The 13,691-nt window shown below is 34.4% G+C and overlaps 1 protein-coding gene across 1 annotated transcript in view; it reads left to right on the top strand.

The window, feature by feature from the left end:
* Window positions 1-13,691, top strand: part of LOC141461798 (SLIT-ROBO Rho GTPase-activating protein 1-like) — a 37,991-nt gene that overhangs the window by 11,762 nt on the left and 12,538 nt on the right. The window contains exons 12-14 of the mRNA XM_074143139.1: window positions 1,068-1,248; window positions 3,562-3,733; window positions 12,943-13,041. Coding sequence (XP_073999240.1) covers window positions 1,068-1,248; window positions 3,562-3,733; window positions 12,943-13,041 — 452 coding nt within the window. The remainder of the gene's footprint in view (window positions 1-1,067; window positions 1,249-3,561; window positions 3,734-12,942; window positions 13,042-13,691) is intronic.

The raw sequence follows: 13,691 nt of genomic DNA, 5'->3' as shown, positions 1-13,691 counted from the left end.
GCGTCCTTAGTTTTCGATCATAAGACGCATTCTGATTATTTGAAGTCACCACGACTTTTTTGAGTACATAGTACTCGGCATTTTTAAGCACTTCGGTAATAAATAATTATTTTAATGTAAGGTGGAGAATATTTTCAAATTATGAGCGCTGCGAAATGGATTTTATCAGCAAAAAGATAGTTACAATTTTTATCATACATTGGAAAAATATAATTAGAGTATGAAGGCAAGCACTTCATGCCTTATATTCATGGTTAGATATATTTAAAAACCTATTCTATTAGGCTTAATTAAGTGTAGCTAGTCCGCTTGCATTTTGAGCCCTGTGGAGGTCATTATTATCATTATATTAAAAAATACTTAATTATTTACTTTTATTGTATTATTATTTTACTTTCTTTTTTTGCATTTTTGTAATGAATTTAAATTTCTTTTATTTTTTAATATGCATACAGATATTTATTTCATTTATTTTTATTGTATTATTATTGCTCTTTCTTTTTCAATTTAAATGTAAGAAGTTAGATAGCATTTATTTTTAATGTCCGTTAGATAGACTCCTCCGACGATCGTAGATCATGGATAAATCTTTATTATTAAATTATAAAATGCATATTTATTTTATTATTGTAATGTATTTTTTAAATAAAGTCTACTACTACTACTATATTTAAAAACCGTAAAAGAGCTTTTTCTTTAATGAAAAGTTGTGAAATATCAGATTCTAAAGTACAAACATTGCATCAATTTATAGAATGTGCTTTTAAAAAAGTTACCTCAGAGGGCAATTCAAATTATTGTTTTTACGAAACTGATTGCTTGTACAATTGAAAACCAAAGTCAACGTTTTTAAAATTCGCAAGTAAGAATGGAAAGATTTACGAGCAAGTTTCACGTCCCAGGTTCTGAAAACTCGAAACGGGAATTGTATACAAGAGAACTGACTTGTCCTAAACAACAGTGTGTAAGGTTCCTTATGAAGTGTTTTTTTTCTAAAAATATAGTATTCACCTAAACTTTTTTAACTTACTACGTAAGTTGAGTAAGTTTTTTGTCATAATTTGCAGAAGGTGAATGCGTAGAAGCTGTGGCGCAGTATGACTTCGCGGCCCGCAACGAACGCGAGTTGAGTCTGTGCAAGGGTGACTCGGTGGTGTTATACAGCCAGGTGAGTTGCGACTGGTGGCGTGGTGCAGTTTCCGGCAAGGAAGGCCTCGTGCCCGACAAGTACATATCTATCAAAATCAAGTAAGCGTCTTGCTTTTTATTTTTTCCTTAATGTCGTGCTTGTCTCAAAATCGAAAATAGCAGGAAAAGTTTCTGATTTGGTAATCATTGCCTCTTCCAGTGCTATAGTTTCAGTCCAAATTTTACCACCACTAGTATAATGTCGAATAAACTGATGAATATGGCGAATGTTTGACAGAGGTGTCCAAATAGACGAACATTTAGCAAATTTATGCTTTGGCCCCAGCCAATCATTGAAATTTTATAATCTTGAATACTTTGTTTACAGCTTTAATATTATGTATATTAATTTGAAGCAGTTAACAGGGAATCGCAACCTTAAGTACTCCAACAAGGTGCCACACATTAGTACAATGTACACATCTGTAATCTAAGTTCGTAATGTCTAAAGAAACATTAAGAACTTAGATAGAATCCTAAATTCTTAAAGAATCTATTAAACGGAAATGCATTAAACAGAATGGGTTTATTACGTGTTTTTTCTCTTACATTTCCCCAAAAAAGTAAGTGTTGCTAACTATGGATTTCAAAATTGAGTTTTCCCCATAAGTACATGTTATAGGGTCTCCAGATTACAAAAGTACAAATAAATGGAAACTCGTAGAATGTAGTTCATTATATCTTACATTAAAATAAAATACTTATTTAAACTGGTTTTATTTTTGTCTCTTCCGATGGTAAATTCGGCTGAAATCTGTTAAACGAAAGGGTGCCTTTAATGATGCGATTATTCAAAATGATTTCGATAATTTACTTTGAACTTCGCACGCTACGCTGATGTAGTAACCGTTCACTTTTACGGGAATCATTTTCCTGGAAAAAAATATTTTTTTATTCGAACCAAAAATACAAATTTACGAGGGTCGTTTGAAAAGTCTGTGCAAAAATAAAAACTACTTAATTTTTTGGGGTAAACCTTTTTTATTTTTCAACATAGTCTCCTTTTAGGCTTATACACTTCGTCCAACGCTGCTCTAGTTTGTTGATCCCTTCCGAATAATAGGATTTGTCCAAGTCTGAAAAATAGCCATTCGTTTCTGCAATCACCTCCTCGTTTGAATAAAATCTTTTTCCCGCCAGCCATTTTTTCATATTGGGGAACAAATAGTAGTCCGAGGGAGCCAAGTCTGGAGAATAGGGGGGATGTGAAACGAGTTGGAACCCTATTTCCATTAATTTTGCGACCACAACTGCTGAGGTGTGAGCTGGTGCGTTGTCGAGATGGAAAAGGACTTTTTTGTGGGCCAATCGTGGGCGTTTTTCTTGCAGCTCGGTTTTCAAACGGTCCAATAACGATGAATAATATGCACCTGTAATAGTTTTACCCTTTTCCAGGTAGTCGATGAGGATTATTCCTTGCGAATCCCAAAAGACAGTCGCCATAATCTATCCGGCCAAAGGAACGGTCTTCGCCTTTTTTGGCGCAGATTCCCCCTTGGTAACCCATTGTTTAGATTGTTCTTTGGTCTCAGGAGTGTAGTGATGTATCCATGTTTCATCCACAGTGACGAAACGACGCTTAAAGTCCTGCGGATTCTTCTGGAACAGCTGCAAACCGTCCTTGCAACACTTCACACGATTTCGTTTTTGGTCAAGCGTGAGCAATCGCGGCACCCATCTTGCGGATAGCTTTGTAATGTCCAAATGTTGATGCAAAATATTATGTACCCGTTCATTCGAGATGCCCACAGCACTAGCAATCTCACGCACCTTCACTCTTCTGTCATCCATCACCATATCATGGATTTTATCAATGATTTCTGGAGTAGTAACCTCAACAGGGCGTCCAGAACGTTCAGCGCCACTTGTGCCCATATGGCCACTCCGAAAATTTTGAAACCACTTATAAACTGTTCTAATCGAAGGTGCAGAGTCACCATAATGTTTATCAAGCTTCTCTTTAGTCTCCTGAGGCGTTTTGCCTTTCATAAAGTAGTGTTTAATCAACACACGAAATTCTTTTTCGTCCATTTTTTGAAAATCACTCGACTTCCTCGATTCAAACGAATGCCAAACACAAAGAAATAGACCGATCTGGCTGAAACTTGGTGTGTGTTCTTCCAAGAGATGCTACTAACTAAACATAACCTCGATACGCGCCAGTGGTGCTATCTCTCTGACTTTGCACGGACTTTTCAAACGACCCTCGTATATAGTTAATGATAGGGTAGTTTTGAAGGTACCTCATACTTAAGGACAAATCTACGCTTCGTAAATTTCAGTGTCAGAAAAATGCATGTTAATCGTAATTTTAATATTTTCTGCAAGTCGTGCGATTGTTTCATTGCACATTTTTGTTTGTAATGTCGCCAGGGATGAATGTCCAGAGAAGGCTGACAAATGGGACGTAGAAGTGGAACAGACCTTGGAAGAGAAACAGAGTAATTCGGAAGACACGGAAGTCTCAACAATGGCGTCCTCGGGCGGTGAAGAGCCGCTCGCACAGTCAACAGTCCTCACTAGCACGTGGTTGCCAGCCCAACAGGTACTGGAGACCGCCGTCTAGCTACTTCAGCCTTGTCAGTCTCTGCATCCAATATCACTTCCAGTTCTCAGGCAACCCTGGGCTTCTTTTACTCCAAAAACTTGTTTTATGACCCTTCTGATTTGCTGCATGATTCTTCTGAATGTCCCTTGTCATGTTTGTCTTACATGTAATTTATTGTACTTTAATTTAGAATAGTTTTCAGCCAGCGTGAGTTAGAAGTCTGTGCAATACAGGTTTTCCCTGTTCATCCAAAAACCATGGACGGTAACTTAAGAGCTGAGCGTATCTTAGTAAACCCAGTGAACCTGCTTAAGTGTAGAACTAGTCATATTATACAATTACATAGCATTAGCTTTCTCGTTAATTTTGTAACAGTTTCATAGACCCATTTTTTTTAGGAATAGTTGAACACACTGTTTATTTTTTAGGTGGGTATGGTACAGCCATACTGAACTCACCAATTGTTTGTAATAAATATTTTTTCTAACGGGATATCTCCGAATAGTCACATCAAATACTTTTTGTCCATTTCCTGGCAAATAAAAAATTGAAAATGGGTTTTTTACGAAATGAGTTGTAAATTTTCTATCAAGCCTCCATGAAAAAAGATTAGTTGTAGATCTGTTTTTTCATTTTCTTTTTTTTTGTTTTTTAATATTCACTTTTGATTTCTATTCGTTGACAGAGTGCTTGAGTAAAGTAATTTAATGACAAAAGCTGCGTTGAAAAAATATTTACGAAAACTAATAAAAGCAAGGTTTTACTTCTTAAAAAATTATGATTGCTATGTAGTTATAGTTAAAATTCTAAACTATATCTTTATTAAACAAAAGCAAGCATGCTATAACAGAGAAAGTTTTGAAATAATGCACTGAGCAAGTCTAAGTCCATGGTCTTATTTAGGCATCACCCAGTACTTTAACTACTACCACTGTGAAGCAAGCACAGACTTTACTCACCCTGGATTTTAAAATACTCATGTTTATATGCCTTTAAAGTGCCTTTAATTTATAGAAAAATTAATTATTTGATAATTGTATGTTTCCCTCAAGTTCGGTGTTGCAATTTAGGAGCACATCTTGTTAGAAATTCCGGAAGAATCCATATTTGCTCGCCACCAAACAATGCATCCTTTACATAGCGACCGTAGTTTTTTTTAAAGCTTCACATTAAAAAAGAGAAAACTGCGATCAGATTTCAGCAAGTTCAATAAGTATAAACAAAATACTTCTACTCATTTTACCTCTGTACAGATAGAACTCCATTTAATCTTAGGCAATAGGTTGCTCATTTGAAGATTTTTCGCCGGAATTTAAAATTCAATTATGAGGTGGTTCTATTCTCAAGGCATTGCAGCCAAAAGAGACTTGTTGTATCGACCTTTTGTAGATCTAGTTGAAGGAATCTCCCATTTTCGCGAAGTCAGTATTTTTTCATATTGTAGTTTTTGTATTTCTGTGGTCTCTTTGCATCACAAGTTTCATACCGTAAACTAACAATTATCTTAATTAATTTTACGCTGTCAGACAATACATTAAGAGACGATATCTACATCTCCTACCCAATTCTGCGCAGGGATTGAGTGAATTCATTCTCATAGTTTGGAGATGTTCTGAGCATTAGAATTAGATGTAACCTGATAGGCATTTTTATGTTCTCGAGTAGAAGTCTCTAGAACAACAAGTTGATGATCACATCATTGAGATGACCTTTTTTTTGCATCACTTTGGGGGGGGGGGAAGTAAGTGAAACTTCTGTTGCATACTTAGAAGATAGTTAAGAAAGTATTGAGCGTGTAGCACCTCTTTTCTCAGTTCAGTTTAGTGCCATACTTAGATCGTCCATTTCGCTTATAACAGGACTGATAATCCCACGTAACAAGTAAAAACAAACGTCTAATTAAAAATTGTAAGTTGTAGGAAAATTTTACGATGTAAATTGTAGAAAGATAAAGTCAAGTCTTTTAATATTAGAACTTCTTCTGCATATCTTTGGGGTTACTATCTGTACATTCTCATCCGAAGAGTTGCATTGTCTCGTGAACTAGTTAAGGCCGTGTCTCCTGCCCGTCAAAATACTCAAATCAAGTACCCTTAACAACACATAGCATAGTTTTTTTATTTTTTTTTATTGCAATGTGAAAGTAGCATAAATTGTGTTATTGCCTGTAATTGCACTGCGCATGTCTGTGATATTAGTTTTGCCTGTAATACTTTACTAAATGTACATTTTTTTAATGAATATTTGGCTTCTTTTTTTAAATCTTTTTTTTTCGTATTTTTTAGTATAAAATCTCATCTTTTCTATTGCTCATTAATAAAATTATATTATTTCTCAAAAAGTAAGGTGGGTGCCATTGTTTGTTTCATAAAAATGTACGATTAAAATCTGGAAGCTGCGGAACTTTGTTCTAGTAGCTCAGCTTGTTTAATCTGATCTAATCTAAAATTGTCGGGATCTCCCAAAGGATGAAGCTGCACATAGGCCAGAGTGGGCCCATTGTGCACTTTCCAAAATATAGAATATGACAGTCTTGTATCATTCAAGAACGCCAAAGCAATGTGAGCATTAGCGAACTTAATACCTTTATTTTCCCGAGGAGTTCAATTTTCAGGTCGCATTCCCTACAAAGCGATGCTACTACTTGTTCCATCCTATGCAGATGTTTTCATTGAAAGGAAATACTCCTTGATAGATAAAGGAAATACTCCTTGATAGATAAAGGAAATACTCCTTGATAGATAAAGGAAATACTCCTTGATAGATAAAGGAAATACTCCTTGATAGATAAAAGGTAGATATCTTCTTAGCAAAGTTTTTGTTCTGCTGAGGAAATAAAATGTGCAATTCTTCTCAGGACCCACTAAAAATAAGAGTGCCGCATTTCCGCTATCCTGCTTCAGAGATGACTGTACTCTCATTTAGTCATTTTTTAATGCCCCCACAGGCATTTCTGTACAAATTATCGCAAAAAAGTTCGGGCCGGAAGTTTTCCGCGAAGTCTCCTCCTTTTCTGACCTATGGGCCTCATCATTTCCTTAGTGCCTTGGCACTGTACTTAGCCGTACGTTATTGTTCATTAAGGTCTACAACTTTTTTCGGCATTCACTAACAATATTCGGACTGACAGATTTCTTCCAGGAAAGCCGTTTAGCGCGGCAAGTCTATCCTAGAAGATAACAATTTCTCTGCCTTACTGTCCGTTGCCTTTAGAGACAAATTTTATGCCTTTGGCACTAAATGGCAAAGATTTCAGTCTGAAAGAGTAGATGGAGCGTTTCTAAGGAATGGCAATGCTGTTGCCAGAATCTTTTATACAGATGCTCACCCTGATCTACCTATCACAAGTCGTAGAACTATCCGTCTAAGCAAGGATAATTTTAATTTGATTAAAAAAAATCCACCTCTAGTGTAGTCACTTGGAATTGAGGTCACGAAACATTTCTCCGAGAATATCATTTCAGGGAGTCTTGTGTTAAAAATGATGAAATTCCCTCTTTCAGTTAATTGTATGGTTTTAATATCTGTATAATATTAAGAAGAATTGAATTTATGACCAAAATATCAAATTCTTTTTGGAAAATTAATTATAATTGGATTGAATAATTGAAAATCAGAAGGCAGGAAGTGTAGAACTGAACTATTTTTTATAGTTGTTGGTTATTTTCTCAAAAGTAGCTCATATCACATGGTTTTTTAAAAGTTTGAGTACATACTACTATTATTTTTGCTATTGCGAAAAATCATTCATTATAGAGTCGTTCTAAAGGGGCCTTGAATCTCTACTAACGTCGTTAATTAAACTCATACATTGAAATAAACTTTCAGTAAAAATTACGTGTTTGAATTTGTATGTGCGGACTTCAGAATTGCAGTATGAGGAAGTGGTGTGAGTGTTTATCATTTCATCCCATTATTTTGTTGATAAGAGCTTCCAGTTATTTCTTCTGGTGCTTTGCGTTAGTTTGCCACAGCTAGAGCTATCTTTTGTCCAGGTTGTGTAATTAGATTAAAGAGTCAGAAGAAAATGCTGGATAAAGGTGCAAGCCATAAATTTTTTATTTATTTTTCTCCAAAGAGCAGAACTCTCATCCCTGCACATTAGTACATTGCAGGGCTGTTTGCTTAACTTCTTGAACAAAAATTAGATGTGAAGGAAAGTTCTGCTTTGTCTAGTTTGACGACACTAATACAATGATAGAGAGAAGATTAGCTCGATGATTGTGTGCTAGGCATTTAGAAAAAACACTGGAAGTACGACAGTAAAAAGGCTCCAGGAGCCTGACCTCAGTTTTTTAAACGCCTTAAATTTATCTTGTATTTATAATTTTTTTGTTTTTTTCATTGGTACAATGTTTAGGATCTGAGTTAAATTAGAACCAGTAAAGTACAACTGGCAAACCACCTTAATATTTTTACATTTTATTTTAGTTATAATCTAATTTTATGATAATTATTAAAGTATTAATTTAATTAATTTGTATCCTGTCAGTCTGTGAATTTCTACCTGTATGTGAATTGTGATCAATTGCAGATCGTCTCTTGGTTTTTTTTTTCTTTTCTTTTTACAATGCAACTCGAATGAACTGCGAAACATTTCTAGATTATTTTTAATATTTTTTTTAGAAAGCCTACTTTACCGCGGTCCACAAAACCTACCTACTCTAAGCTTTTAGACAAAATTAACCAGCCGGAAGTGCCATTTAGTTAAATCAATTTTTCAGTTTTTTTGATTTTCTCGAAAACGGCTTTTAACAATTTGCTTTAAACTGTTAAATACATACAGTGGTTGTAAGAATGGCTTTGGAAGTAGGCGACCCCAGTTCGAGTTTCTGGTGTAGCTACGTTTTGTTTGTTAGAAGAAATTTAATAGTAGTATACTTCGTTTCCTGTTGGTGAAATACGCTTTCTAGCCAGCCCTCCTAGAATCTAACGTTCCGGTATGCTACTGGCCCCACCCATTACATCTAATTCGATAGATGAAAGAAAGCCCTGAAGAAATAGACGATTACTTTACTATTTACTTTTCATAATCTCGCACATGCAGGTAGAATGTAAATGCCTAAAAGCAACATATATCCTCCACCCTATAGTTTTTGTTAAAGCTAGGACCAACTTATTAATTAAAATTTATGAATTGTGACTGCAACTACCAGGTATGTTAGATTAGATAGAAAATTTTGTATTAAATATACAAAAAAAAATTAAATTAAAAATATAAAATTTTGAATTTTTCTTTAAAAACTACTTTAAATTCGCTACACGCAGTCTTCAGAAAAAGATCATGTATGCTAGAACCAGAAGTGAGACTGCATACAACAAACTGTTTGTTCCATTTTATATAACACACTTCAAGTAACCTTCTTATTTGAGGAATTGCTACCGACTCGCTTGGGAAGGGCTACTCGAGGGAAGGACAGCGGCCAAGTCTCTCTACTGGCTTTTTAAAGACCCTTCTAACCTAATCTAGTTTTTCAGTTTGGTTCACCTAGGCCGTCAGAATAGTATCTATAAAGCATTATGGTGTTAAAAACTAGCAATTTCTTGCAATATCTTTTACATCATTAAACTTGTGAATTTTGTAATATTATGTAAGAACTACAAAATTTATAATAAGTAAAAAGAAACCTTTATATCACAAAAATTATGTCTACGATATCCATTGTAAGGTCCCAAGAAGTGATTGGTATATGTATATCACATATGCTACAAGTAGTTCGTATATATCACTCGTAGTTGTTTTTTTAGGATATTGCCATCAGAGCAACATAAAGTAAAGGTTTTAGATACTAAAACCACAAAAAAGTTTTAAAAATCAGCAATAAGTATTTGGGGGGGGGGCTTTCTGTACTCGTAGATTAGCCACGTATTTCTGGATGTCGGACAAGATTAAGATTAGTAAAGTTTATTATTTTCTTCAGCATTTTGACATTTCTCTAAGTAGAAATAACTTAATATTTAATATTTAAATTTATGCTTTAGAAGTCATACACTAAAAATCATTTATACAATGTATTTGTGAAAGACTATTGCCAGAAATTCCATATTTTGAACATTTGCTATGTTTAAAATGTAAAAGGGTAGGAGGTCGAAACGTGTAGAAAAAACAAGATTATTGAAGACATTATAAGAGGGGTTTAATTTGAATGACACTAAACTAATCGTAGAGTCGATGTCACTCTACAAGAAGAAGAAGAAGAAGAAGCTGCACTTAGGCCATGTGTGTATCGATTGTGCTTCATAAAATACCACCCATATTAGCCCGGGTAACTGAAGAACGCGAAGGCCGAGGAGAGTGAGTACCTTAAATCCAGCTTGACTCCTTTCTGATTTCACACCTTAAGAATCGTTTGTTTGACAGTGCACGCATTCTTAAACTAGGTGAAACATTGTTTTATCTTCCTGGGCATATTATCTACATAGCAGTATCCTATGTACGTGTTCCCTTAAAAGACAGTGGAAATTAGCCTAAGGATCTAAAGATCAGAAGTCCCTTAAGTTGGTCTGCTAGGATGGTGTATTTCATTTTTTTTTCACACTTTTGAAATCATTAAAGGAAATATTTCTCTTCTATTTCACTTAGAACTGAAGATTAGTTTAAAGAATAATACAATGTAGTGTTTTTAAACGTCTTAGTATATGCCTGAGATTGATAAGGTTTATGCATTGATCTTCCGTAGTTCAACTCGTTCTGCCGTCGACTTTTTCTTTAATTTATCTCTTGCATCAACCGAAAATACTGGTTGTCGGCGATCCAACTATTGAACACCTGCCTCAATAAATCTTTTAATTAAATGTCACTATTCTTTTATAGAAGCGCATGTTAGATGGATGTTTTGAGAGAAATGGGCAAGGTGCTTTTAAGAAGTGAATTCATACTTCACAATCTTTCAACTCTTTAAACAAATTTTACGTTACGAAGTGGTGACTAGAAGGATTTTTAGACTATTCTGCAGCAAGTGCACAAGTTCTTGTTATTTGGATTCGTCTCGTTCGGTTTTCAGTGTAGCTCATTCAACTGTGATGATGACCTCTCTGCTTCTATCTTTTGTTTTCAAGTTTAATCTCCACTATTAAAACCATAAAAGGCTAGCCTTCGCTTCGATTTCACACCGAGCTGAAGATTACTCTAAAGATAGATATAATATGATGTTTGTTTTCATCAGAGTATATGGATGAGTTTTAGGTTTATGCAAGTTCTCTAGTTAGGAACATTGTCTCAAATTTTAAACATTCTGATACAAACCAAAAGCCGTTAATAGGATTTATTATCTGATCATAAAAATTAGCAATATGTTCATGCAACAACTAACACCTAGGTAATTGCAGGTAGAAAGTCGTGTGAATGTGGAATTTGTTACTGTATTCAAAAGTATTGGTTACAAATTAGTTAAATTTTGTGTTTTGATGTATTTCATCAAAAATTGCATGTTTTAATTTTGTATTCTTCTCTGTTAAAAAAAAAAAATATATATCTGTCAACATGTATATGTTTTGAGATTGTTTAGTAATTGTTTTATTTTTAGCACTTTTTGTAAATCTTTAAGCTTTTTTTATTTCTTGAATAGAGTATTTTTGTATGTAATTTTCTCTTTTTATGTAATTTATTACATTTAATACATTTTATTATTAATGAAGCATGCGTATTTCTTTGTGTTCTTTACTTTCTCTTATTCACTTGATATTAATTTGTGAATCATTACAAACGTTCAACTCAGAAGGTATAAATATTAAAGTAGTCACTTAATATAAAAAATAAAATAAACACTCAACAGACTAAAAATTTGAAATAATCAGGTAAAAATAAAAGTCTATGTACACTTATTTTTAATAACAATTATTAGCTTTATAATATACAGCGAGAAAAAGGTGTTTGATAATGTTTTGATATAAATTATGCAAGTTGAGGGAATCCATAGCCTGAATGAAGTTACGTAATGAGATAAAATTAAACTTTAAACTATTGGTTGTTGCACTAAAATGTTCTTGCAAAATAATATTAGGCTCTTTTCAAGCTTTTTGCTTGTATTAAGCACATTTTAGTTCATCAAAGGTTTATGCATATAATAAGAAAAACAAAAGAATATTAGTGATTCTGCACAAATCCAAGATTCTTCCTTAAGGAAGAACATATACAAATAACTTAAACCATTTTAACGTTGTTAAAACTCTCCCAAAAAGTTAGCGGCAACAGACAACTACGAAGTCAAGTGGTTTTAACCATATAGAGTATAATCTCCTTACTAGTCATTCACTACTCACATAATTCACCTTCTTATTACAAAAGAGCCACTTGTGAGGGAATATATTCGCTCCGAAACGTTTGGTATATAGAAAAAACTTAGTTTTCAAGAACTAAGTGGGAACTGATAACCATTGTGAGTAACACTTCTTGGTTACTTTCCTTGACCCTGAGATATTTAACATCCTCGTAACAAAAATGGCTATTGATCATTTAAGAGGACTCCATTCCGCTACACTAGAGGATAGAATACACAACACCGAATAAATTAGAATATTTGGAGCCCTAATATCCTCTGCAAAGTACACTACACATTTACCAGAATGCAGCTTGACCCTCCTCATTTAAAGAGCGTACCTCAAAACATTTGGAGTATGTATCAAGTTATTTACCATTTTTCACTCCTTCATTTACAATTTCATCATAAAAACGCGAATTTAACTCTTTCTAACCTTTTTTCGTGATGGAAATATGCCTTGAATAATTAAGTATGTTAAGAAAGTAGTGTGGAAGTCAGAAGAACAGTGAATTTTTAATGTACAACTTTTTGCTTAGATATTGCCTATCAGGGACAAAATTACAATTTTTTGAATAAAATTGGTGAAAATTCCTGCTTTCAGTTTCTCTAGACTTGGTAGGTTACGATTCCTTCTTTTAGTATTGTTCTAAATTTTGGCAACCCTGATATATACCATCCAGATATTATATCGTCAACGGCAAAAATGAAAGTTTTTCTTGTCAAACTAGATTACACGGGATATGTGACATTTTTTACAAGGTTTAGAATCATTGCTTTACTTCATCTAGCGGAAGTAAACCGATCTTTTTCAAATTTATTGACAGGATCTCAATAGAATGAGAAGACTAGCCACAATGTGATTCATGTCATTATAATAAATTCTGTAAAATTGGGAATGCTATGAATTTAAAGCAAGCAACACAGTTTTTCAAATCAATGTTCCAGAATAAAACTGAGAAACTTGAGATAGGTGGAACACGGAAAACTCACTGGAAAAGTCAGAGCGTTGGTGAGGTGGAAAGCGAAGGTGTCTGTTCGTTTAAGGTAAATAATTCATGTACTATATTCTCATCTGTAAGATATACGTGGGTCGTTTGAAAAGTCCGTGCAAAAATAAAAACTACTTAATTTTTTGGGGTAAACCTTTTTTATTTTTCAACATAGTCTCCTTTTAGGCTTATACACTTCGTCCAACGCTGCTCTAGTTTGTTGATCCCTTCCAAATAATAGGATTTGTCCAAGTCTGAAAAATAGCCATTCGTTTCTGCAATCACCTCCTCGTTTGAATAAAATCTTTTTCCCGCCAGCCATTTCTTCATATTGGGGAACAAATAGTAGTCCGAGGGAGCCAAGTCTTGGTCAAGCGTGAGCAATCGCGGCACCCATCTTGCGGATAGCTTTGTCATGTCCAAATGTTGATGCAAAATATTATGTACCCGTTCATTCGAGATGCCCACAGCACTAGCAATCTCACGCACCTTCACTCTTCTGTCATCCATCACCATATCATGGATTTTATCAATGATTTCTGGAGTAGTAACCTCAACAGGGCGTCCAGAACGTTCAGCGTCACTTGTGCCCATATGGCCACTCCGAAAATTTTGAAACCACTTATAAACTGTTCTAATCGAAGGTGCAGAGTCACCATAATGTTTATCAAGCTTCTCTTTAGTCTCCTGAGGCGTTTTGCCTTT

Source organism: Rhodnius prolixus, unplaced genomic scaffold, assembly GCF_049639745.1.
Source record: "Rhodnius prolixus isolate KJV_2025 unplaced genomic scaffold, Rpr scaffold_12, whole genome shotgun sequence".
In the NCBI taxonomy this organism is placed as follows: domain Eukaryota; kingdom Metazoa; phylum Arthropoda; class Insecta; order Hemiptera; family Reduviidae; genus Rhodnius; species Rhodnius prolixus.
The sequence above is the reverse complement of the archived record's forward strand: the minus strand, read 5'-3'. Positions and strand labels throughout refer to the sequence as shown.